The sequence below is a fragment of the Diadema antillarum genome, unplaced genomic scaffold (assembly GCF_040938485.1).
Source record: "Diadema antillarum isolate AM-2024a unplaced genomic scaffold, OU_Dant_1.0 scf00000029, whole genome shotgun sequence".
Taxonomy (NCBI): Eukaryota; Metazoa; Echinodermata; class Echinoidea; order Diadematoida; family Diadematidae; genus Diadema; species Diadema antillarum.
Window position 1 is genome coordinate 93,484 of NW_027270918.1, and position 25,313 is coordinate 118,796.

The 25,313-nt window shown below is 38.4% G+C and overlaps 1 protein-coding gene across 1 annotated transcript in view; it reads left to right on the plus strand.

Annotated features, from left to right (window-relative positions):
• The window catches only part of LOC139738865 (mitogen-activated protein kinase kinase kinase kinase 3-like), a 134,176-nt gene that overhangs the window by 74,463 nt on the left and 34,400 nt on the right, over positions 1 to 25,313 (plus strand). The window contains exons 7-11 of the mRNA XM_071649501.1: positions 3,812 to 3,891; positions 4,716 to 4,860; positions 5,427 to 5,552; positions 8,554 to 8,629; positions 9,267 to 9,393. Coding sequence (XP_071505602.1) covers positions 3,812 to 3,891; positions 4,716 to 4,860; positions 5,427 to 5,552; positions 8,554 to 8,629; positions 9,267 to 9,393 — 554 coding nt within the window. The remainder of the gene's footprint in view (positions 1 to 3,811; positions 3,892 to 4,715; positions 4,861 to 5,426; positions 5,553 to 8,553; positions 8,630 to 9,266; positions 9,394 to 25,313) is intronic.

Below are 25,313 nucleotides of genomic sequence, written 5' to 3' on the forward strand. Positions count from 1 at the left end.
TATTCAAATGTCTTCATGACATTTGCAAGAGTTCCAATGTAAATTTATTACTGTAGAGAAGGCAGCCCCCCTCCAAGGATTGGAATCAATGTGTGTATGTGCACTGATATTTGTCTCTGTGGCAAAACTAATGGTGTGGCTAAAATATATTACATGTATATCAAGTATCAGTGTGTCATAGTTTTCCTTGGTAAAGATTTTTTTTTTAAAAAGTTAATCTTGACTAAGACTTTCACACACTACGTAGCAACCCTTAACATCACACATGCCGTGTATTGATTTGTTACCTACAATCCTGAAATAGAACAAGAAGGGAAGTTGGACACAATTTTTGTCTGGAGGATCTCCCCCCCCCAAACTTAGTGGTAGGGCGCTTGAATCTCGTCAGCAGTTAACTACCTCCACCAAAACCTGTCTGTCAAACCATGAAGGCCATTGTTAAGCGCCTCCCAAGGTCATGTGGGGACTGGTAGACACTTATCACCCAGCGTGATCAATCTTCCCTGCAGAAATCTAACCCCATGACACAACAACACTCTTCATTCTAGGGGTTGCTGAAATGTGTCCTCTCTGCGAGGTCACGGGGGTTCACGTTTCACCACTGGAATTTGTTTGCTAGCCTCTGTTTACAGACTTTAAGATATATATAATCGTTCTCTTTGTTTTCACTAAGTTTTGGTCACCTCTACACCACGTGCGTACAAGGGACATTCAAGTTTTGTTGTTGTTTTTTATTGCCATGATGCCCTTATGTTTATTCATATGTCATTGCTGCAGTCACGTAACCATGCAATGCCTAGCAACAAGGTGTGCCTATGCATGTCAAACAATAAGTTGCACAAATTCATGATGCTCATGAACACCTTAAGAATTATTTAGGCCTTTTTCCTTAAAAATGATTAAGGTGAAGTATATTGAAATCAAAACTGCCATATATTTATTTGCCGTAGCCTGTAGGTGCCTTCAGTACATGCAATTTTCTGTGTGTGTGTTTTTTTTTTTCTTTTTTAATATGGGAATATGATTTTTGCGTTCAAAATATATGTATTTTTTTCTAAGTCTTGGGATATTTTTTTTAGATCTTAAGTTATGGGTTGGCAGACCTGTAAGCAGGACCAGTTGGATTAATCTGTAACTTATGTCCTTCGATATCATGGGCAAGCTACCATAACAAGGCCCGAGGACAGTCAAGTCACAATTCAGCTTGTTTGAAGCCAGGTGTATTGGGTCACCAGTTTCATGAGGTAGTTACCATGGCAACGGCTAGGTATATCACAATGTTTACGACACATTCATGCAATTCGATATTAGCTACAAGATACACAGGCCTCTTATCCCTCAGGCAAATGTGATCACGAGAATGGAGAGAAAACTGGAACAAATTCAGAGAATATTGTTTCCTCTTTGCTGCAAGAGCTACAAAGTTTGAGCTCAAATGTGACACACTACTGAGAATACACGTAGACATCAAGCAGTTATTGCTCTTGTTTGGTAACATTTCATCTTTGTTTGGAGGATTTAACTGGTACATTTTTTCGGGGGGGGGGGGGGGAGATTATTGCTGAAACCAATTTTCCAGCTTTCATGTAAGCACTGTCGAGTCCGAATCATGGAATGATTCAGCTCATGGTATTAGGAGTGAGCTCAAAACGCCTTTCATACTGGCAATTGAAGGGGTGTGTTTTGATAGAGTCCCCTTTGTTGATCCCTGCCCCTATTTCTCTCTCTCCCCCCCCCCCCCCCCCATTGCTGTGTTGTTGCGAATATTGCCTGAAAAAAAAAAAAGTGGTATTATTCTTTGGATCAAGGATTTTCTTATCTTTTCATCTCTCATGTATGCAATAACAATAGATCACCATACAATACAGGTAGGATTTCTGAATGGACGGTGTGTAAACAACTGCTGTAGGAAAGAAAATAAACTAGATTTCATGCGCCAGTAAACCTCTTTGGCTATCATGACCAGGTGTAATTTCTCTTTTCAGTCTAGATCATGAGATCATCTGCAGCACTACATGTACATGTATAATTTGTTGTTGTTGTTTTTTTAAGCAGTGTTTTGTTTTGACTTTGCTATTCCACTAAACTCTTATTTGTTCTCCTGTAATACCTGACTGCAGAATTGAAGGAAAATGTTTACTAATTTTTTTGTAAAGAGTCCAGGAAAATATCATTGACCTCCCTGCTCCAGCAGAGGTCACCTCAGACTTCAAGAAATTAGTTGGAAGGTGGAGTGTAGCCAGCCGCTGGGTATTCTTCAGAGTGTCGTATTATGTTCGTGCATTTACAACTGTATGCGTGATGTAACATTTGCATTGTGAATTAAATCAGTAAAGGAACAAAACGATGGAAATATGGTTGTACTTTTGGAAATTACACACTTTGAAGTTTGAAGTTTGAAGTTTGAAGTTTGAAGTTTTATTAGCAACAACAATAAAGCATGTACATTTTCAATCATAACATTATTGTATAATTACATACATATGTGAAAAAAAATACTTATCTATTACTCCTTTACAATACATAATTAAAGGATGACATTTGAGATTTGTATTTAGATATGATATGTGTAGCATAATTCTACAAAGTTGTTGTTAACAAGGGAACCAAAAGTTAGCACAAGTGCTAGTCGAGATTGGTCACCTTGATCTTCATACTAAAAAGCTAAACACAAAAGAAAAAATTATTGCATGGTTAGTTGAAATGGCTGTTAATATTTATACAATGTACATCATTCATTTTCTAACATAGAAAACTAATCATACTTGTTACAGTATAATATCTATCAGAGTAGGAAATCTACAAGGCATTTACGAAATGTAGATCTTTTGCTTTGTTCATGCATTTCTCGTGGCAATGTGTTCCAAAGTTTTGGTCCTAAGTAAGAAATCGAAAATTGTCCCTGTGTGGTTCTAAATTTTGGTCATGACTACATCATACTCTTTGATGTGGAGAATACTTTTCAGTCTCCAGGGAGATTTGATACTGTCCATCTGATGCTAGCATTGCATGTTTAGAGTGAGAAGTTCAATGAGGATTCAATTCCTCAAATGTGCTTGTTTGCACAGTACTGAAGATGCACCACAGGGCTTTGTGTTTGCTGTTGGGTTCAGTCAAACTTGTAGATAATGGATTAGGGTAATTGATACGTGAGCATAGTCAGGAAATTACAAGTCAATGTTTTCGGGTGTGTGATTGGTTTATTAAGTCATTCTGGATTGAAACATGCAGTTTGTCAGTCATACACTTTGTACTTAACTAGCATTTGTGGGTTTAAAGCAGTTTATTAAGCGGTCGCACTTGTCAATCAAACATGTGCATTATTACTTCTGGCCCAAACTGTAGATGTGTTTCCATTGGATATGGATGATTAAAATGTCTGCAACTGTAATGTCCATGCCACTTTTTCCAATAAAAGTCTTGTGCTGTGTGTGTGCTGACTCTTCGCTGGAGAGTATGTCATTTGTCACTGTATTGGCCTACAACTCATTACTTTTAAAATTCTTTCTCCTATCAATGTGATCCAACTTAAATGACCAGTTGTCGTGTGTCATGAAGTGTTCCAAATAATGTTGGATTGACGTCAAGAAAATCATTAAAGGTCAACTGTGCACTGGCAGAACCGAGAATCGATGACACCTTTCTAGTTCTACTACACAGGGCTTGGATTTGTCAGAATGTTAAGTCCAATCATCATCAAGAAGTACAGCCATTGACATCCCACTCATAAATTCGTATGATGTCAATTGATCTTTCATTTGTACTTGAATTTTTTTTAAACTAATATTTTTCATTTTCCCATACCATGCAGTGTGACATCTGGGCCGTAGGTATTACTGCCATTGAGTTAGCAGAGCTGCAACCACCCATGTTTGACCTTCATCCAATGAGGTAGGTCCAAGGCCAAGCAGAGATTCTGAAACTTATCGTAGAGAGAAGATTCAAAATAAGTGGAATTTTTTCTCTTTTTTTTAAACTTTAGACTTTTGTGTTTCATACTTGGTAGACTGACTGATATACCAATCACAAACAGCCATGATTTAAGGAGAAAATAATAGTAGTAATAGTAGTAGTAGTAGTAGTAGTAGTAGTAGTTTAGTAGTAGTAATAATAATAATGATAATAACAATAATGATAATAATGATGATAATGCCACTTCTATAGTGCCATTTTCCATTCTGATTAAATGCTCAAGACATTGTACACCAATGCAAAAAGACTGAAAATACATATACCATAACAGAAGAAGATAAAAAAGAAGACATGAATATTTGTCTTCAAAACGCACTGTCAAACAAATAGGATTTTAGGTTACTCCTAAAGACGTTATGGAGCTTGAGTCTTTCAGCTCACGTGGAAGTGAATTCCACAGTGTTAGTCCAATGGAGTGAAAGCTCGTTCTCCCCAACATTTCCCCTAAAGGGGAATATGTCAGAGACCAGAATGTTGTAAGATGTGCTGGCTGACAGTAGCGATAATAGTCCAGTTTCTGCATTTTTCATGTGGACCATATCCAGATTAAACATGGGAGATGACGTGAGTGAAAATGGCCCTCTGTATATCACAATGTGGTCATGTTAAAGGAATGGTAAAATTTCTTGAAGTATTAAATGAATTAACAATATTCCTTCTCTCTTTGCTACCCCACCCACCCATCCCCTATCCTCTCACCCACCATCACCCCCCATCCTCTCCTGCCCCATCCCCTCTTCCAGAGCACTCTTTCTAATGTCAAAGAGCAACTTCGTTCCTCCGAAGCTGAAAGACAAGTCAAAATGGTCGGATTCATTCCAGTCCTTCATCAAAACAGCACTAATCAAGAACCCAAAGAAGAGACCCACAGCGAGCAAACTACTTCAGGTAAGACGCCACCGAGTACTGAAGCAGAAGAAACGAGCAAACCCCCCCCCCCCCCCCCCAAAAAAAAAAAAAAAAAAGAAAAAAGAATGAAGCAAGATGTATAATACATATGGATAGTGTAATTCAATGGGAATATCCATATTTTTGTTAGTATGGACTTCATCTTTAAATGTGGAATTTACAGTATCTTTTTGACAGAAAGATTTGTAACGTCAAGATATTATTTCTTATAATGACCAAGATTTGCATTGAGTCTATTCTGTGTGCATTATATTGTGTGTGCGTGTGTGTGGCCGTGTCCAAATAATCTGAAGGAAAATGGTAGAAAAAATGATTGTAAAATATATAACACATTTAAATGTCTTTTTGGCCGCGTAATTGGTATCAGGGTATTATGAATCAATACAAGTCAACATCTATTTACATTGCATAGTTCATGTAAGAAATCTGGACAGGATTCCTGAGGCTCCCTCGCTGGGGACTCCCAAGGCTCCCCTGCTGGGGCCTGCCTCTTGCTAGTGGCTTGATTCAGTTCTGTATTTTATACAATCCGTTCCCTCCCGCAGAATCCGTACGTCAATGGCAACCACCTCACCAAACAGACCATGAAGGACCTCCTGGAGAAGGCGAGGAGTGCCAACCCGGGCTACGCACCCATCGAGGATGATGAGGAAGACCGGTTAGACAACCAGGTGGGTTGGGACGAGGGCAGGGGAGGGGAGTGGAGGTTAGACAACCAGGTGGGTTGGGACGAGGGCAGGGGAGGGGAGGGGAGGGGAGGTTAGACAACCAGGTGGATTGGGAGGAGGGCAGGGGAGGTTAGACAACCAGGTGGGTTGGTAGGAGGGCAAGGGAGGGGAGGGGAGGTCAGACATTCAGATGGGTTGGGAGGAGGGCAGGGGAGGGGAGGGGAGGTTACACTACCAGGTAGGTTAGGAAGAGGGGCAGGGGAGGGGAGGGGAGGTTAGACAACCAGATGGGTTGGGAGGAGGGCAGGGGAGAGTAGGGGAGGGGATGGGGTCCATTTGTGACCGCCCAGCTCAAAACCCACCAAAAGTAGGCCCAAATGAATTTCCCCTTTTCCACATGGCATACCAGAAAAGAGTAAGCTCAAGCTTTAAGATGGTGTGTAACTTGTTAAACTGGACCATCCTAACCCATTCAAAAAGTGATTGACACAAGAGAGAGTTGAAGGATGTGCAGTCTCATAGAAAAGGAAGAAAAGGGGATTTACAGATTAGGGTATCTCAGGCATGCTGTGCAAAAGTATCAATGAAAACATGTTCTATTTTTCACAGTGAAATCAGTGCCTGTCCCCCAAAATACGATCCAGACTAAATTGCTGATATCTCGATTTTAGTTTTCTTTTAAGCTGCCAAATTTCAACTATATACGTAGGTAGAGAAAAGATTACTCTCGTGGATAAGACACCTTTAAGAATTTGAGCCGATCAATGCAAATAACATATTTCGGTCCATTACTGAGAATCCTAATCTGCAACTTTTTGTAGGTTTTGAGCTGGGCGGTCACATTTTTGCTCTGGAGAAATGCAGGACCACCAGTGCAGATTTGCTGTCCAGATTGCATTGGCACAACAAGTGGGCTGGTTTAATGACATGTTGTCATGTTTAGCCCAGCCTAGAAAACAGGTTGTTCCCAACAGCCAGAAAGCCTGTCTAAAGGCTTGCCTGACATGACACCAGCTAATTCATGCACAGTGTATTCCATTAACTTCAGTGTGTCAGGTAGGAACAAGGTCGATCAAGTGGATCATCTCTGCGTGCTCAGGGGAATATAAGAATAATAATAATAAAGTACATTTATAATGCGCCGTATCTATCATTAAAGGGACTGTACAGTACTGGTTGAGGTAGGGATTCATGTTTTGAACATTCCTAAGTGAGATAATGAGAAGCCTCTTAAAAAATATGAAAGAGCATGTAATTGTAAGAAGGATTCAACGTTTATTTGATGAAAATTGGTTTTCAAATGGCTGAGATATCCAAAAAAGTGCTAATAATAAAAGGCGACATGCCACAACTTTATTAGAATCTCTTTGTTTCACCTTGTTTTTGGATATCTCAGCCATTTCAAAACCGATTTTCATCAAATAAACTTTTGATACCCCTTAGAACTGCATGCTCTTTGACATCTCATAGAGTGGTTTCTGAATATCTCGCAAAATGTTAAAAGCTAAATCTACACCTCGACCAGAACTGTACACACCCTTTAATGATACTCTCGCCGCATGAGTGCCGGAATGATATCCATATAAGATTTGAATGCCAGATAACATTTTTTTCCCCCTATGCTTATGAATATGCATTGACAATGTTCAAAGACTAGGCAGTTCCATTTGCCTATGGAAGGGGGGGGGGGGATGTGTCAAACCAATACAGTCTCTTTCTTAGCTGAAAACAAACTTCTTATCTTTTGAATTTGCTGCCTTCAGTACAACAATATATGCACAAAGCTTCTGATTTGTGCAGATGTCTGACAATGAGCAACCTTGTGGGCATGCATTGTTAAGATAATGTTGAAAAGAGGAAGTATCCGTGTGATATCATTCCATTAAAGCTATGTTCCCACTCAACCGAGTCCAGATTCAACAGTAGCGACTGTGTCTGTGGTTGTCCTTTTTGGGGTTTTGGGGGTTCCCTTAGTGTTTTGCGAATACCTCCAGTGTGTGTTTGTTTCATATGAACTATAATATCAATAGAAAGGTCAAAATAATTGTGATATGATTGATGTGTTCACATTGTTATCGTTATTGCAGAAATTTTGGGAACAGTCTGTTTTCTGATTATGAGTGTATTCTATTTAACTTTTAGACATTCCTTTTTCTTCTGTACAGAATTGAACAAAAGTGAGATTTTTCCATCACTTATGATTTGGCTTTTTTGTTTTGTTTTTTGTTTTATTTAGGGAAGGAAAGGAAAGGAGAAGAAGGATGTTTACTTATGATAATATGTCTTACACAGTTCATCTATATGGTCATAGAGAAAATGTGCTATGTTTGTGAAGAAAACGTGAAGTTACTATTTTTTTTTGTGTGTGTGTGTATATGAAGAATAAACGACTACTGTGCAATCAATATCACCGTCTGATGACCTATACAATTCTATAGAGGTACTCGGTTGATGCTATATTGGATGACTCACTGACATTTGAGTGGTCATGACTGTCATGACATTTTGTCCAGTTGTGTGTTGTTGGTTTTTTTTTTCATGAAATGTGGTTGTCAGTCATCTTTTGGCTTTGAGTGATGCTCAATGGTTTCTATTAAAGGTCCAGTTTACCTTTGGGAGCAGTGATTTAAAAAATGTTCAAGATATCACATTTGATGCATATGAGTAGGTTTGTTGTATCACAAAACATCCTACCATATAACGTTTTTGCAATAAAGCCTAAAATATAAGGAGATATCAGTGTTTTTCTCAATAAACCGTAACTGTAGACGGTTTAGTCTGGCAACATTTTTGTTATAACTACTGTTCACATTTTGTGTATTTAACAACACTTAACATTGATTGTACGGATTCAAATTTTTTACAGTGGTTGTTTCTATCCCTAACTCACGTATTAGAACTATTTTAAAGTACTAATGCTGGGTTTTTGTTTCATCTGCAAATGGGAAATTATGCCTTTAGTTGTAATGCATGAAATCTAATTTTTTTACCCTCGTCTCTGCAGCCTCCAGTGAATGTGAAAAAGAGAGTATCGTCCAAAAAGACAGACCAGAAGGACAGGCCGGCATCAGAAATAAACAGTAAGATGGATAAATTCAATTATACACTTCATACATTGCAGTTAATTTGTGTGGTTTGACAGTGGGTGAGATGAGGATGATACTTTCTTTTGTAGAAATGTCATTGTATAGGTGCATTCATCTTTAGATTTCTTTCCTTTTTACCCAGGTGCATCACTTTAAAAATTACATGTAGTATAGATGCTTGTTTACTTTTCCATATCAGTGAATTTACCCATGAGTTATCTATTCATTTTTTCCCCCACCTTTGCTCATGGGTGGAAACTGGTCAGTTTATGGGCTGTGTTACACAGAAACGGACTGTTATTGAACACACAATGCAAAACACCTCGTAAAATACAAACATACATTTGATACTGATGGGACTTGAAACACATGCAAAATAAGAAAAAGAAAAGAGAAAGAGAATACAGTAATGGCTAGACATATGTCATGCTGATTATGAGGATTGCACATGTATGAGAAGAAGAAATGAATGAAAAGAGAATGATGATAATTACAACTGATTGCATCATGTACATTTTTCTCCTTTCTTTGTATGTGTGTGTTTGACAATCTTTTTTATGACTGTGCTTTAATTCATGATACTTCACCTCTAATACCTTTGCCCCGTTCTTCTTCCTTTTTCTTCTTCCAGTGGACTTTGTGAAAAAGGTGAAGGAGGTACCGAGACCGCCGCCAGACGAAGATTTGTTGATGGGAGAGGGGGGCTACCAGAGCACCCAAGACTGGAACCCCAGCAGCTCAGAGTCGGAGGGCAGAAAGTAAGTCCAGAGAACTGACCAATTGACCGGCCCACATGTGGTCATTTATCGAGCACTTGCATGAAAGGGATATGCCTCATCATTAACCTCTGCACCATGACAGGTTATGACTGTTTTGACGGCCATTTGCGTTTTTTTTTTCTTTGTTATTCCAATGCAGGTATCAATTAAAATGAAACTAATCTACTTACTTGAAAAACAAAAAGTGCTTAAGCAAAGCAGTCATGTGCTCATGAATGCTGATTTTGTGTCTGTGTATTGTGTGTGTTCAGTGAATGAATATTTATGAATATCTATGTATGGACAAGAATAAAAGCATTTATGCAGAGTTAGCAGAAGTCTTATGAGGTTGAATTGAAGACATAGAAGTGTACAAAGAGATAATGAACTTTCACTAAATTTTTAAACAAGGCATATTGTCAGTCTGGGGATGACATGTACGTGTATGTATTTCATCAAGCACCGATTACATGCTTTGTGTTTCGTCGCTGTGATCAGTTCACCGGTGCGTCATGGCTAACAGTGACTTGCTTTATGTACAGGTTAATTACTAATGATATTTAATCTGTGTAAATGCATTGACCTCACATTTTCAACCCTTTGCAATACCACCTCATTTTCATCTTCCCCTATGTGCCAGGCTCAGTCCTACAAATGTGACACAATTTTATATTTCACTTTATTATCGTCCACTTCATTTTGTTGCACTATGAGTAGTTTTTTCATTTCAGTTGAGGAAAAGAAGCAACTGGATGATGCGTAGATCAGAAGTGATCAAACCTGTTGGGTATTGAAGTAGGATATTCTCGATGTGAGATTCAGATTAGATCTACTCTCAGCCAAAGCTGAAATAAAGGGCATACCAAGTAAGCTGATTTAGTTAAGTGCCATCCCTTGTCTGCGTTTCCTGGATCATTTGCATAATGCTACAGCAGCGGACCAGTCTGCCTTTTCACGTAGTTCATGTTCTGCTTCCCGTTAGTGCAACAATTGGCACATCCGACACTGTACACCTAGCACACAAGTCTGCAAGATTAGCTGTGGTGTCTTCTTTTGAGTTCAGAGTAGCACAGATGTCATAATTATCACGTTGAACTGCATTGCGAGCACTTTAGTAGGCATAGTTATGCAATTTAAAGAGAAACTTCATAGCAAACTCTGTGCTCAAGAGACAAGCATGCCAAAACCTAGATATTGTGAGGTTTTTTAACTAATACTTCTGCTAAAGATACAGTGTGTCATAACTGTTTAAATGAAAATAAGGAGTCTTGATACTATAACATAAATATGAGTATGTGGGACTAGCACTTTCCTTTTGATGTGAGAGATCACTGAAGTCAAATGTCCTGGTTCATTTTCTCATCTACACCTGCTACTGTTTATGCTCTTTTGTAGTATGTTGACACAAAGACAAAGCTTGACTAAGTTTTTCTTATTTTAGGTTTGTCTATCAAGATATTCAGGGAATTATAACTCATTCTTTCTGCCTTTACAGTATTCACCATTATTTGTTTTTTGTTTTTTTTTTTGTTTAAGGTAATACTGATGATAACTGATTTACAAATTTCTGTTTCAGTTTTGCTGCTGTAATAACAGTTTGCCTCCTTTTTTTCTAGCAATCATCTCCTATTCACATTGCTGTCAGAATGAATATTGAGTCAGCAATTCCACCAGGCAAAAGAGAGATCAAAACAAGCCTCGTAACTTTGGTTTAGTATAGACTTTGGAAGCAGTAGTGCATTGATTTACATACTGAGATGTTACTAAATATCTACATTTCTGTAACGTTGGGCAATAAAAACGTGATATTTACTGCATATTCTTCCTCCCTGGTGATGTGGCTTCCCTTTTACCCCCTTTCTTCTGAGAGGGGGCATCATTGCTTTTAAAGAGGTGGCGTGCTTGCGTTGATCGCGGAGAGATTTACGGGACTGCTCATCGGGACCGATGGTCAAGCGTATGACAGTGTCGAGGCAGATAAAAGTTGGAGGGAACAGCGACGGCCATCAATCACTGTGATGGCCGTTTACAATTCAATTTGTCGTTAAAGGTCCCCAATGCCCGCCTCCACTCTGGAGAACTTGTTGTGTGTCTTTGGAGATGTGCTACCACTGGTTATCTCTTAGGGTATTAAGTGTTCAGGATGTTTCCCCCACTCTGTGTTCAAACAATGATTATCAATTTCCAAATGGATGTTGCACAAATATGAAATTAATTTATTAGAATTTATCATAATTCACCATAGTTGATTGATATAAAATATCAAAATGTTTAGCCCTTGTTGTTCCAAAGAAACAAATGTTACATAAAATTGAAATTTGTTTCTTTGAATTTATTATTATTTACCGTACCAGTAGCTGATAACTATAGAATTAATGGTTGGTCCTTGTTGTTGAAAAGAATTAGAGAACAATGACCAAAAAGAGACAGTATATATTTTTTTCTTTATTTATTTGAGATAATCCATCCTGCGCAATCACGCATGTCACTGCTTTCATACGAAAATTTGCTTGACAGTGAAGGCAAGTAAAGGATAAGTTAAGTTCTTTTCACTTATTGCATACTTTGCAGTCCTATAGCTTTATCAGTGAGAACGAAGTCAAGTGTAGTCGTGAAAAGTTGGAGTACTTATTCAACATGGAATATTGAAATCAAAGGAGAATACATAACATTATTCAAGTTACCTGTTCTTGGTACTTAACATCATAGTGTACAGGTATCACAGGAAGAAAAAAAAAACAGGAATTACAATTTCTTTTGTTTTTTATTTCAAAAAGAAAGAAAAAAATCAGTCATGAAATATACCAAATACGCTGAATCTAATGACTGAAAATATTAGACTATTGTTACCCCGAAAGGTACATATATTTGAAGCTTACCAGCAGTGCAGAGATAGCCAAAAAAAAAAAAAAAAAAAAAAAGATTCCTACGTACTTATTTTTTCACAGCCTTGCACAGTCTACTAAGAATGTTAAGTGCACATTGACATAATATCCCTTTACGTATAATCCAGGAGCATGTGTTAAAAACCAGCATTTGGTGATGATTTGCTTGTTATAATCCACCAGTCGAGGGGAAGCCATTGACCTAGTTGTTAGAGTGGGAAGTGTATCTCACTGTGAATGGAATACCAACTGGGACTAACATGATGTTGCCTTCACTTTTAATTCTTTCTTGTAATACCAAGTATAAAGGAGAGTTCTTTAGGCAGACAATGGCAATTCAAAATCTTGCCATCAAGGCTTAAGTTCTTAATTGAGGTTACGATCATCCCCCATCATTTTTCATAGTAGAAATCATGTAAAATATTAAAGAGAGATGGTGATGAATAGATGAGTACTAGATATATAATACAGCAAAGGGTAAATATTATCCATTTTTTGGCAGTGTACATGAATACATTTATTTCTGTTGCACATGGGAGTTGTCTGTGGCCAATCCTTGATACACTTCTGCTTTGATTTGTTTATGTTAGTTCCATGTGACAGTTCTCTCTAGGTTGAGGATATGCTGAGCATTGGGATGCACACTGGTATTCCAGTCTCTAATTGAAATTCCCCAAAGTGTGGGGAATATACGTGGTGGTGATAGATCAGCGAGTGTTGCAGTATTCATCGTCACTTCCTCAGAGGGTACACAGAGGTAGAGAAGGTGCCGGTGGGACGTTCTCTGTGCATCATTTATATTGTGGACATCTTTTGCGCAGGCAGAATTCTTACCTCTCGGAGTAGAGGAGTATGGTAGGGACACATACACATAAAGTTTCCAGCCCCCCCATCCATTACTTTATGCATTTTATATTCCCAGCTGGCCTCTGCGAGAGAGACAAAGTGTCAAATGGTTGGCTGTTTACTTTATTGGTTGAAAAGCACTTCAGACATTGAGTGGAGTGTTTCTTGGCTTTTTGTTTTGTTTTGTTTTGTTTTTAATTGATGAATGAGATGGAGGAGGAAGACTATTATGAGGAGTGGACCTCATCGGTAAAACACTTGTCAAGAGTTTCAATTGTAGTCATCGGTTCTTGGCAGTGTGAAGCCATAGTATGAATAGATATCATCCTCATTATGGTAAAGAAACAAAAAAAAACAAACAAACAAACAAACCAACCTCAGTTTTGTTCGAAATTGTATTTGCAAATCTTTATGAACCCTTTAGTGTCTTGACGTGGCTGATGTAATGTATCATGTATACCAGCTTGCCTGCAGGCCATGTGAGCTCTATATACTAACGCAGATATTGGTATGTGGGACAAGGAAAGTCAATTTGATCATGTGACAATGAACTTTAGACTTGGCAGATTACACTATAATGTATGTCTTTCTAAAGCATGAAGTGCAATTTCAGCATCATATGTTGCGGTACATTTTTACTAAATTATAAAGTCTTTGAGAAATATGGCATGTGCTCTGACTTGACAAAATTGCATTCTTTGTATTGAATCTTGCAGAAACTAAATGATAATGGTAAAAAAATGTCCTAGCATGTAATCAAAATGAAATAGAATATGCACTTCTCTAGATTGCATGAAAATGAAAAATGAATTTCATGTCCAGCCAGTGTAGAAAATTAATGTCGGCTTAAATAGATTTCATGATGCTCGATGTGTTTCTCGAAGAAATAGAAATTGACATTTGCTTACGGCAAAGCAATTCAATTACATTGGGCCTAGGATTATGAACATGGGCAGAAATGACCTTTGACCTACAGAGAGTAGATCCTCAGGGGATTCAGAGATATTAGAGGAAGAAAGTCATAATTCCTGTGAAATCATGTTTGCCTCAGTGCTTTCTGAAGAAAAGAGGGTAAAACTTAAAGACATTGAGATGTTCTGGTAATATATCTGTATTTTCAGAAAAAAGAAAGAAAGAAAAAAAAAAAACCTGTCTCACATCTGTCCTTATGCCTTATTGCACAAAGTCCATTTTTTTTTCCAGCAAGGGAAATCAATTTGTTAAAACTGTCAAAGTCTGCGCTGACTGGAGAGTGCCAACAGAAGTACTGGCATGGAGGCCAATGAAGCATGCAAAATTTTCTTGTATTTGAGGAGGGAGAGCTGAAAGATTTGATGGGTACAGTGTATATAAAGCCATATTTACATTTGAACATCAAATTTGCAGTGCTCTGTTTTTCACCTTCATGCATCCTGTATTGCATCTGCTTTGATACAGCGCTTGTGTGAAAAGTGTGAAAATAGAATCCTTAACACTTTGTTCCAATTTGATGGCTTTCCAGAGCTTTGCGATATAGCTTCTGAATGCGATTCTACAGAAAATATAGGAGTGTCAAGGCTCAATTTTCGTCACCTACTTGTATTATACATCATGATTGCAGTTGGTTAAATTTACTTGGTTATTAATAATTCAAAAGCATGCCGTTATTTCATTCATACTGATAATTCCAATCTGTTGCAGAGACTTCCCTGGGTAGTTTGTAGTACTACTGTAGAGTAACAATAGGAAAAAATGGTGTAGCTCCTTCTTAAAATACTATAATATCAAATAATATTAAAATACTAAAATATTAGTCTTTCTTGAGGAATGATGGTAATTAATTATTTGGTTCCCCGAGTAATGCCATAACAGACAATCTTCAGTATTGACTCTAGGTAAGCAAGTGTGGTAATGCTATCCAGTCCGCATCCCAAATAACCCAGCATAGCAAAAGAGTTCATGTGATAATTAGGTTTACGAGTGAGTTCACTAGTGTGAAATGAAAATATTTCCTCAACAGTGTTATCAGTGCAGTAACATTATTACAGTGCCGACCGCGGGAAACGTCACGAAAACCCCTAGGGCAAATGCGGGAAGCCCTTTCGTCCGGGCGTACTAGGTAATACGCGGGCGTTTGGACGCGTACAGACGAGGGAAGTCGCCCGCACTTTCACGCTCGTCTAAACACCCGCATTTGCCCGAGCGCTCCAGCGCGGAATTAATGATATGAAAATCAAACTCTCCCGTCAACCATCGGTTACATGAAGGAAATTAGCTGAAATCGATCCGCGAAAATCTTTTGAAAAGTATCAGTAATTTGCCGGATGTTTGCTTTTACGTTCGAAAGTAAAATAATAACCATAACATTCAGCTCCCGAATATGCTAAAGCAAATGTCGAATGATCCCTTTGACGTTTGGAAATGAATAACAATAATACTCCGTACGATGATTAAATAAATGTCGGATGTTTGCTTTTACTTTCGGAAGTAAATAGCAATAACATTCATCTCCGGAAGATGCTAAAATAAATGTCGGATCTTTGCTTTGACGTTCGGAAATGAATAACAATGATATTCAACTCTGTACGATGATAAAAATAAATGCCGGATGTTTGCTTTTACGTTCAAAAGTAAATAACAATAACATTCAGCTCCGGAAGATGCTAAAATAAATGTCGAATGATCCCTTTGATGTTCGGAAATTAATAACACTAATATTCAACTCCGTATGATGATTAAACAGATGTCGGGTGTTTGCTTTTACTTTCGAAAGTAAATAGCAATAACATTTGGCTCCGGAAGATGCCCAGAAAATGGCAGATGATTGCTTTTTACGTTTGGAGGTGAATAGCAGTAACAGTCTGCTCCATATAATAAAATAAATGTCGGATATTTGCTATTACATTTCGAAATGAAGAACAGTAACATTCAGCTGCGTTTGATGGTAAAGTAAATGTCTGATGTCTGCCTTGACGTTCAAAATGAAAAACAGTAACATTCGGCTCCGTACGATGCTAAAATGATTGTCGGATGTTTGCTTTTAAATTTGGAAATGAATAACGGTAATGTTCTGCTCCGAACGATGCTAAAATAAATAACAGATTGTTGCTTTTACATTTGGAAATGATTAACGGTATCAATCGGCTCAGTTAGATGCTAAAATAAATAACGGATGTTTGCTTTCACGTTTGGAAATGAAAAAGGATAACATTCAGCTCCGTAAGATGCTAAAATGAATGTCGGTTGTTTGCTTTAACATTTGAAAATGATTAACGGTAACATTCGGCTCCGTAAGGTGTCAATAGTAAATGTTGGATGATTGCTTTTGCGATCAGAAATGAATAACGGTAACTTTAGCCTCTTTACAATGCTAAAACAAATGTCGGATAAATCAGATAATTTTGCTTAACATTCGACGTCGTGCGATACCAAGTTGATTGCATAAACCTTCGACACTTCGTTGCTGCTCAATTTTATTTGATCTCGACATTATGGACGCTATACCTATTTGATTTAATTGTCCTTATTTTATCAACCTTCGACATCAGCCGCTACTTTATAGTTTTCTCGATCACTAACGTCGGACGGTATGACCTAATCAACTTTGGACATTGGTCGCTATTTAATAATTTCATCAACCTTACACATCGGTAGCTATTATTCCGATGTTCGTTATTCCGAAGGCTCTCTAGTCCGAAGATTCGTTATTCAGAAGGTATATTGTTCCGTTAATTTCATTTTCGGATTCATGAATCTTCAGAATAACGAACCTTCGGAATAACGCCACAAACGTTCGAATTAACGAACCTGTAGGTTTAGGGAATTTGTGTGTTTCGAATTTAACGACCCTTCGGAATTACGAACCTTCGGAATATTACGAACAGCACCCATCCGATTATCAACCTTCGACATCGATCGCTGCTTACTGATTTTATCAACCTTCGACGTCGACCGTAAATAACGTATTTGATTGACACTCTCGACGTCGATCGCTGCACATTAGATTGGCAAACCGTCGAAGTGTCGATCGCTGCCTATTTATTTACTGGTTCCCCAATTTCTGACTTAGTTACTGATTTAATCTACCTTCAACATCGGTCGGTCATTATATTGTAAGTGGCCACTTATTGTCTCGAGCTTGATATTTCCCAATGGCGTCCACGTCTACACACACACACATAAAAAGACAGAAAAAGATCTGAGTCTTAAAGGTCTAACGAGGCGTGAAAGTCCTTGTGTGATGCTTTTAATTGTGTCATTCACAATAGTGTCACGGTCCCTATTAAAGATGGATGAAAGAGGCGCAGATCTTAAGAAGCCACTTGAGTTGAAGTTTAACACCGTCTGTCTATTCTTAAAGTACACGATTTGTAGGGAAAAAAGAAAAAGACAAAGAGAGGGAGAAAACAAAGAAAACGTAGGAGAGAGAGAAGGGTATGGCGAAACCACCAGAGTGGCATTATGTAATCAACAAAGCTGCGTTTAACTTCACTCGAGTCCCCGAGAAGTGGTACTACACGTGCATGCATAATGTTTATCTTGGATACATGTACTGTAGGTACCCTTCTCTCCTTTCATGATAAATTGTTTATAGGTATCACATAACTATGTCAATGCATGTTTACGTCGCAATTTGTCCAATCGGGGTTTTCCCTCTTTAAGGAGTGCTTGCTTTCCAAGAAAAAAAAAAGAAGGATGAAATTAATGATTATGAGCAAAACTGATGCATTTAAGCAGCGGAATCGCGCTACATCAATAGCACTCCAAAATCTTCGAGTGATCCCGGAGGTCACTCCGAGTGAAAATGAACATTTTCACTCAAAATTCACTCCAATTTCACTCTAAATTGACTCCGTTTTAAATGTATCCACCCCTTCATGTGTGAATGTTTTCATTTTTTTTTTTTGAGAGAGAGAGAGAGAGAGAGAGAGAGAGAGAGAGAGTAGGCCTACTGTGCATTGGAATACGAATCTCTGCTGTGCAGCGATATTATGATCGCTATAAAAACGATCAGTTCGATGAGCAAAGCACGTGCTTGCCCTGCCAGCAGTGAGTGCGCCATGTGGTTCCAACATACTCATCTTGTGTGCCCAGCGTGTTTTTATCACAGAACTCTTGTGTGTAGAGTTCTGTCGTTTTTACGTTATGGTCAATTCATGACGTGTGAGTGCTTCGACTTGACGCCTGTGAGATTGACAGGTGCCGTTTACGAGAATAAAAACTGTCAGTAGTGACTATCAATCCCAAAATCAGTTGCTATATAATAATCAGACTAATTACTTAAATGTAGAGTTACATGTACATGTAGTTACATGTATTTCGAATGACAATGCGCACATCCCCTTTATCATCACACTTTTGATACGGCGGACAGAAGGCCGTTAAATTTCATTGCTCTCAATGATTCGATACAATCATAGCTTTTAAAAGGTCCAATTAAACAAATTGGTTATGAAATCACGGTTACAGCTCGTTATTCGGAAGGTTCGTTAGTAAGGTTCTTTAGTCCGAAGGTTTGTTAATCCGAAAATGAAAAAAGGTTCGTTATTCCGAAGGTTCGTTAATCCGAAAATGAAACAAAGCTCGACTTACTTCGAAGGTTCGTTACGGACCCTATATCATTTCGGATCCTATATCATTTCGGATCAACGAACCTTCGAGATAACGAACCCTATTTCATTTTCGGATTAACGAACCTTCGGAATGACGAACCCTATGTCATTTTTGGATTAACGAACCTTCGAAATAACGCCGCAAATGTTCGAATTAACGAACCTTTTTTCGTTTTCGGATTAACGAACCTCCATGGTTTAGGGAATTTATGTGTTTCGGATAAACGAACCCTCGGAATAACGAACCTTCGGAATAACGAACAGCACCCGAAATCACAACGTCTTTATCTTGTTAAGATATAAGACAAAAAAAAGGTCCCTCAGTTCATGAACTTGCGATGTTTCTTTATTGCGTGTGTTTCTCGCTAGCTTGTATTTGGCACTCACGGAATGAATGCGCGTACAGTATATGGTAGGCTACATACTCGTGCTCTTGTTGTTGCTGAACATTTCCCCTTCACAGTGATTGTGTGGCATGATCGTTGAGTATGTTCAGATGGTGTTAGTGCGTTGATTAAAATGTTACCACAATAGATGCACGTGTGCTATAACAACGATCTGAGGTCTTTGCTCCGCGCTGCTTTCTTGTTTACAAACATTGAATCTTGGTGAACTTAATTCACTATCGTCCCCATGCTTACATGCAAAAGAAGAAAACGCTTTTGTTCTTGTTTATGTGTACCATGCAGTGAACAGAAAGTAGACCTGTAAACTGTGCCGCTAGGCCCTAGCTGTAGTTTGCACTTTGAAGGATTGTCACTGCTCGTCTACTATTCGAAGCGAAATGAAAATCAAACTAGAGATCTCGTGCTGTATACTTTCTCGTACTGTGTACTATATACCATATTTAAAATGCAATTTGTGGTAGTACTTGTCAACGCTGTGTTTTTGGCTCAAACTTTTCTCTCTCAAACTTACTTGGTTACGCAGGGGCGGATCCAGGGAGGACCGCAACCGGCGCCCGCCCCCCCCCCCTTTATTATTTTTTTTTTTGTTGAAACAAAAGAAATGTAAAAAAAAAAAAAAAAAAAAAATGGGGGAGGGGTGCGTGCGCCCCCCTTTAATTTTGTAAACGCGCCCCCACTTTACGGAATTCCTGGATCCGCCCCTGTTACGGGATATAACCTATCAGAATCTTCATGTAGTATTTCTTGTGATTTTGGTGCAAGCTGCATGGCAGTATTGATTTTGAGACACTTCTATGGTCCGTCAGCACCTGATTCTCTTTATGTGACGATGTGCACGTGAAAAGCATTCAAACTTTCCCATGTTTTTGCTCTTGCATTAAAGGCGTATTAATTCACCACGTACATGAAACAAAACCCCCATAGTTCTGAAATGTGAGTTATAGGGATAGAAACAACCGCTGGAAAAAAAAAAATTGAATCCGTATTATCGAAAATACAGTACACTATGTGAACGGTTACAGTTCGCTATTCCGAAGGTTCGTTAATCCGAAAATATGAGGTTTGTAACTTGTTATTCCAAAGGTTCATTTATCAAAAAATGAAATAAGGTTCGTTATGCCGAAGGTTCGTTAATCCGAAAATGAAACAAAGGTCCTAATTCCGAAGGTTCTTTACAATCTATAAGAGAAATACTGATATCTCCTTATATTCTAGGCTTTATTACAAAAAATTATGTAGGATGCTTTGCACAACGGACCTATTATGCATCACATGTGATATCTAAAACATCTTTTAAATCACTGCTCCCAAAGGTAAACATATGACCTTTGTGTATCTACTCGTTTGTGTGTATGTGTGTGCGTGTGTGTGTGTGTGGGGGGGGAATAGTTTCCTCCTTCTTCTTCTTTTTTGTTAGAGTTTATCTTAGTTGATCTTGATACAGTGTACCTCTTTCGGTGCGCCCTTTCTCTTGTTATGTCACTTCATCTGTTTCTACATTTTGAAGCAAAGTAATTTGTTCAAGCATTGTGTATGTCCTCGTTACCGTAATGTGTCATTTTGCTGCGATGAGTTGGTTCTAGTAGGCCCTATTATCGCTGCGAGATGTAATTTTTGTAATAACGTGTTGAGAATAACAGATTTTTGTTTCTGAACGAAAGGAAAATGACGGAATTGTTTTGATAACCAATGTGGACGACGTGTTGAGAATTCTGATTCCTGTTTCTGAACGAAAGGAAAATGACGGAATTATTATTTTGATAACCAATGTGGATGACTACCTTCTATAAGTGATTTTGGTGTGAAAAGAGAGTTTGCTCAAAGAAACGCTTCTCATGAATGGTCAACGAAACAAAATACATCATACAATGCAACGTGACTCGCGTGCATTTAGCAAACGAAATGTCTAGACCTTTAAGTTCAAGTAAAATGCATAAAACACAGAATAAGAAAGCAGACAAACTAACAAATATGGAATTAATGACCGCAGACGTAACGTAGGAAAACCTGACACCTATGCTTGAAGAAATTCCCACAAAAGCAGAGCGCAAGCTCAAAGAATACATGTGCGTAGTCCATACAGGTCGTGATGCGCTCGGTCGAAATGCGTATGTCGCAGTAAACGAAATTTTAGGCATGTCTACACATGTATATATAAATACTTGAATTCTACATACATTGTATAGTTTTATCTTTACAATAATATATAAAACAACCCCATTCCGCATCCCTAGAAGTCATAAAAGAAAAAGAAAAAAAGAAAATCGCCCTTAAAGTTCAGGTTATGTTCAAGCTCACAACCCGTTCCCCCCCCCCCCCCCATGATGCAACAGTCCTGCTTAGCGACGGCGTTAACGCTTCATCGCACACACATAAATGGCGACAGCTTGGGTGTGTGAGAAAATTCATTCTTAAATGGATGCACCCCCATGGCACTCAGGATTATCACTGACCCTCCTATGCCTTTTGTCTATCCACCCTCCTGCTTTAATCCCCCTCCCTTCACCTATTGGCCTCCTTGCCCATGACCTCCCATCCTCTCCTTTTGTTTTCTTTGTTCCGTGTCCCTAGCCTGTCCCTGACTGTTCGTGTTGTGTGAACTTCTTTGTAATGTGATTGCTTTCCCTGCCTGATTATCATTTTGCCTCTGACGAAGATTCTTCTGGAATCAAAAGCTCAGGCCCCTTTAGAGTATAGACTCCATTTTACTCCTTTGGCACGCCACTGATATTCGATAAGCAGTTTTCAGCATTTTTGTGTTTGTTTGTTTTTGTTTTTGTTTTGTTTTGTTTTGTTTTGTTTGTGCTACAGATAATTAGCCAATCACAAGACAGATATAATTCGATTCTAACCAATACCAAAATACGGTTGCCTGAATGTAAACTTTGGTGTGTTTGTGTTGTGTATCGGCTGCAGTGTAGTTTGAAACAACAGAAACAGAAAAAAAGAAAGAGGCACGCAATGTGTGCTATATACGAAAAGCCTCATTTACCGAGAAAGTTGATCGCTTCCATTCTCCTCCCATGTTGTTGTCAATGGAAGCTAAAGAGAATGCTTTTAGCAAGTATACCAGTACCTAAAGAGGACCTGAGGAACCCGTTGTTTTGAATGCTGTGCTCGGTACGAGTTCAAAACGCAGTCGAAGTTATCAGAATGCCATTATAATAGAACTGATAGCTCTATAGAAAACTTGTTTAGGTCAGTAAAGGTTGCCGTAATGCAATCTTTGTGGAATTGACTCATTACATCTGAGCATTTTGAAAAACGTGTAGAGTACTTTCGTTTTGCATATAAATGTTAAGAAATAGTTTGAACTATGAAAATAAAAAAGTATGGTTACTTCAACGATGTTGAATAGTTCGATTAGCCGTGACGCATAAAATGAATTCATGAATTCATCTGACTAATCCTTACCGATTGATGATCACTTCTATAAGCCAACAGTTAAGCTGAACTGCTTTGGAGTGATAAGACAGGTAAACGATGAAAACTTGGTACATGTTGTATGCTATTATAATTATTATAAAATCCTGTAGCCAGAACTGATTTTACGATCATCTTTAACCTTTCAGAAAGTTCCAGTTTTCAACTTAAATAGTAGCGATAGCTTGTAAGAGTAGATTAGCATCCCTCTGACTATTTTTGGTCAATATGCATACTCTTAACCCTATTCTAACTGGGGGGGGGGGGGGTCAAATGGGTCAAATTGACCCCCCCCCCCCCCACGTTTCGCGTCACGATTCTGCAACGCGCAAAGATTTTGCCGCGTCGTTTCACAACTTTTTTCATTGAAGTCTTCCGCATATTTTGAGACCAAATTTGCGACGTCTTATACACCGTTCTGAAGTTACGTAATGTTATGCAAATGCATGTCAACCGGAAAACAGCTCAAATTCATGATATCGTGTGCAAATTGAATGTAAATTGTGTTTTTTGGGTTAAATTGATATAAATTATAGTATTTCATCTTTGAACCATTGAAATTAATCAATTCTATATAGTGTAGATAAGCCTGAAAAAGTGCCTGCAACAAATTTTGAAAAACAACAGAAAAACACAAGGTCGAAAAAACAATAAAATACATAAGAAATTAACAAAACAATAAAACACAAAAGAAATTGGTGTTGACTGTGCTTTATTTTTGAATGAAAATTGGTTTATATGTCTTGAGGAATTTTGACACAAAAATTTAGTAATACTTCAGTCTTTTTTACGGAGTTATAGGTGAAAATATGATTTCATGCACAACTTTGCATAATCAATTTATTAAAATAGAAAGGCAATATATTTCTATTGTATGACCATGTAATCTTGTAGTTGACATCCAGCTCTATCTTCAGGAAAAATTTCGCAGCGATCGCGCGATCGGTGGCCGAGATCTGAAGGGGGGGGGGGGTCACCCCCAGTAAAAACTCCTCCCAGTCAGAATACTGGACAGAGCGATCAATGGGCGCGATTATCACCACGCGTGGTTAACCTAAACAATGCTCGGCCGGCTTGTTCGGTTTCAGTGTTTTTTGTTTCTATTTCCCCCTTTTAAAAACGAAGGTTCCTTAGTCCAGCCATTGTTTTCGCTTCCTGCTCAAGACATTGAACAGTTCAGCAAAGCTGAAGTTTAGATCACTAAACGGCGACATGAACTCATGATGATAATAGGACTTAGATCACAGCCGAAAGTGCGCTCCTTCATTACTCTAGAATGAGAAAGAATACCCTGTCTGTGTTCAAAGTTGGGTTACGGACGATGAAAAAAAAAAAAAAAGGTTTGAATCATGAATTGTCGGATGACGTCGGCAGATTGATGATATAAATATTAGCGTATCATGGGAAAGATTAAGTAATGATGATGAGCCCAATGATATCGCAGGGCTCCAAACTAATTTTTATTTTTGACCACCAAAATCATTGATTTCTATTTTTTTTTTTTGGTGGCCAAAAAAATCAAGAAAAACATAGGAAAAACTAAATCGGTCCTACTAAAAACAATTATTAAGCATTACTGACGTGACAGGTACCCATGTCTAAAATAAATGAATACAAAAGTAGATCATCTTATCACCATTATTCTGAATTCTAAGATTTAGCAAATAGGCTTATAGATAATTATAAAAGTTGATGCCTATGCTATTAGGTGGTCATAGCTTACTTTTGGGATGAGAAAGTGGGAGCATTTCCAGATTGTTTGTTTTAGCATTGTAAAGAGCCGAAAGTTACCGCTATTCATTTCTGATTGTAAAAGCAATCATCCAACATTTACTATAGTAATATGTTAGAACCTTACGGAGCCGAATATTACCGTTAATCATTTTCAAATACACTGTATAAAAGCAAACAACCGACATTCATTTTAGCATCTTATGGAGCTGAATGTTACCCTTATTGATTTCCGAATGTGAAGCAAACATCCTCTATTTATTTAAGCATCATACTGAGCCTATGTATACCATTAATCATTTTCAAATGTGAAAGCAATAATCTGTTATTTATGTTAGCATTGTACCAGAGCTGCCAACCGTTCCGAAAAATTCGTATACGAAAAATCGAAGGGAATACGACAATATGAAAACGTCCTTAGAAAGTACGAATTCACAGTGGGGAAAAATAATGGGTAAAAATATAGCAAACGCACGTCGCATGTGCCATGTTATCTGTATTCAGCTGGGATATCGATGCAACGCGTACGCACCGTATGTGGAAAGCGCTGAATAGAAAAATGTGCGCACACGCATATCGCTGCTTGCGTACTGTGTACACCGAACAGAACTTCGCGCGCGTGAATCCCTGTCGCCTACGGACCCTGGATGTTTACATGGATCGCCGTGGTATCCCAATGTGTGGCCGGCCGGCTGGGGGAGTGTCTACACACTGTAGCCAGCTGCCACTACAGTACCGTATGAGGCGGGGTGAAAGCGTCCCGTTGTGCAATGTCTGCTTCTTTTTCTCTTCTTTTCATCCTCTTGTCCCTTGCCTCCCAAGTACGAAATGATTTTTAGAGTGTTGTGTGTTTTTTTATAACGCTATTGCATCATTTTCTGCGAGGAAGTTGTAGAGGTGAGTTTCTGTTCGTGTATTGATGACTGATGTGCACTGCCCTCTGCAGTATATGTGCAGGTGAAAAGCGTTCGAACTTTCTTTCCAGAGTATCGTGGAAACTCGATTATTTCTAGGCCTATTAAAGGAGATCTCATATA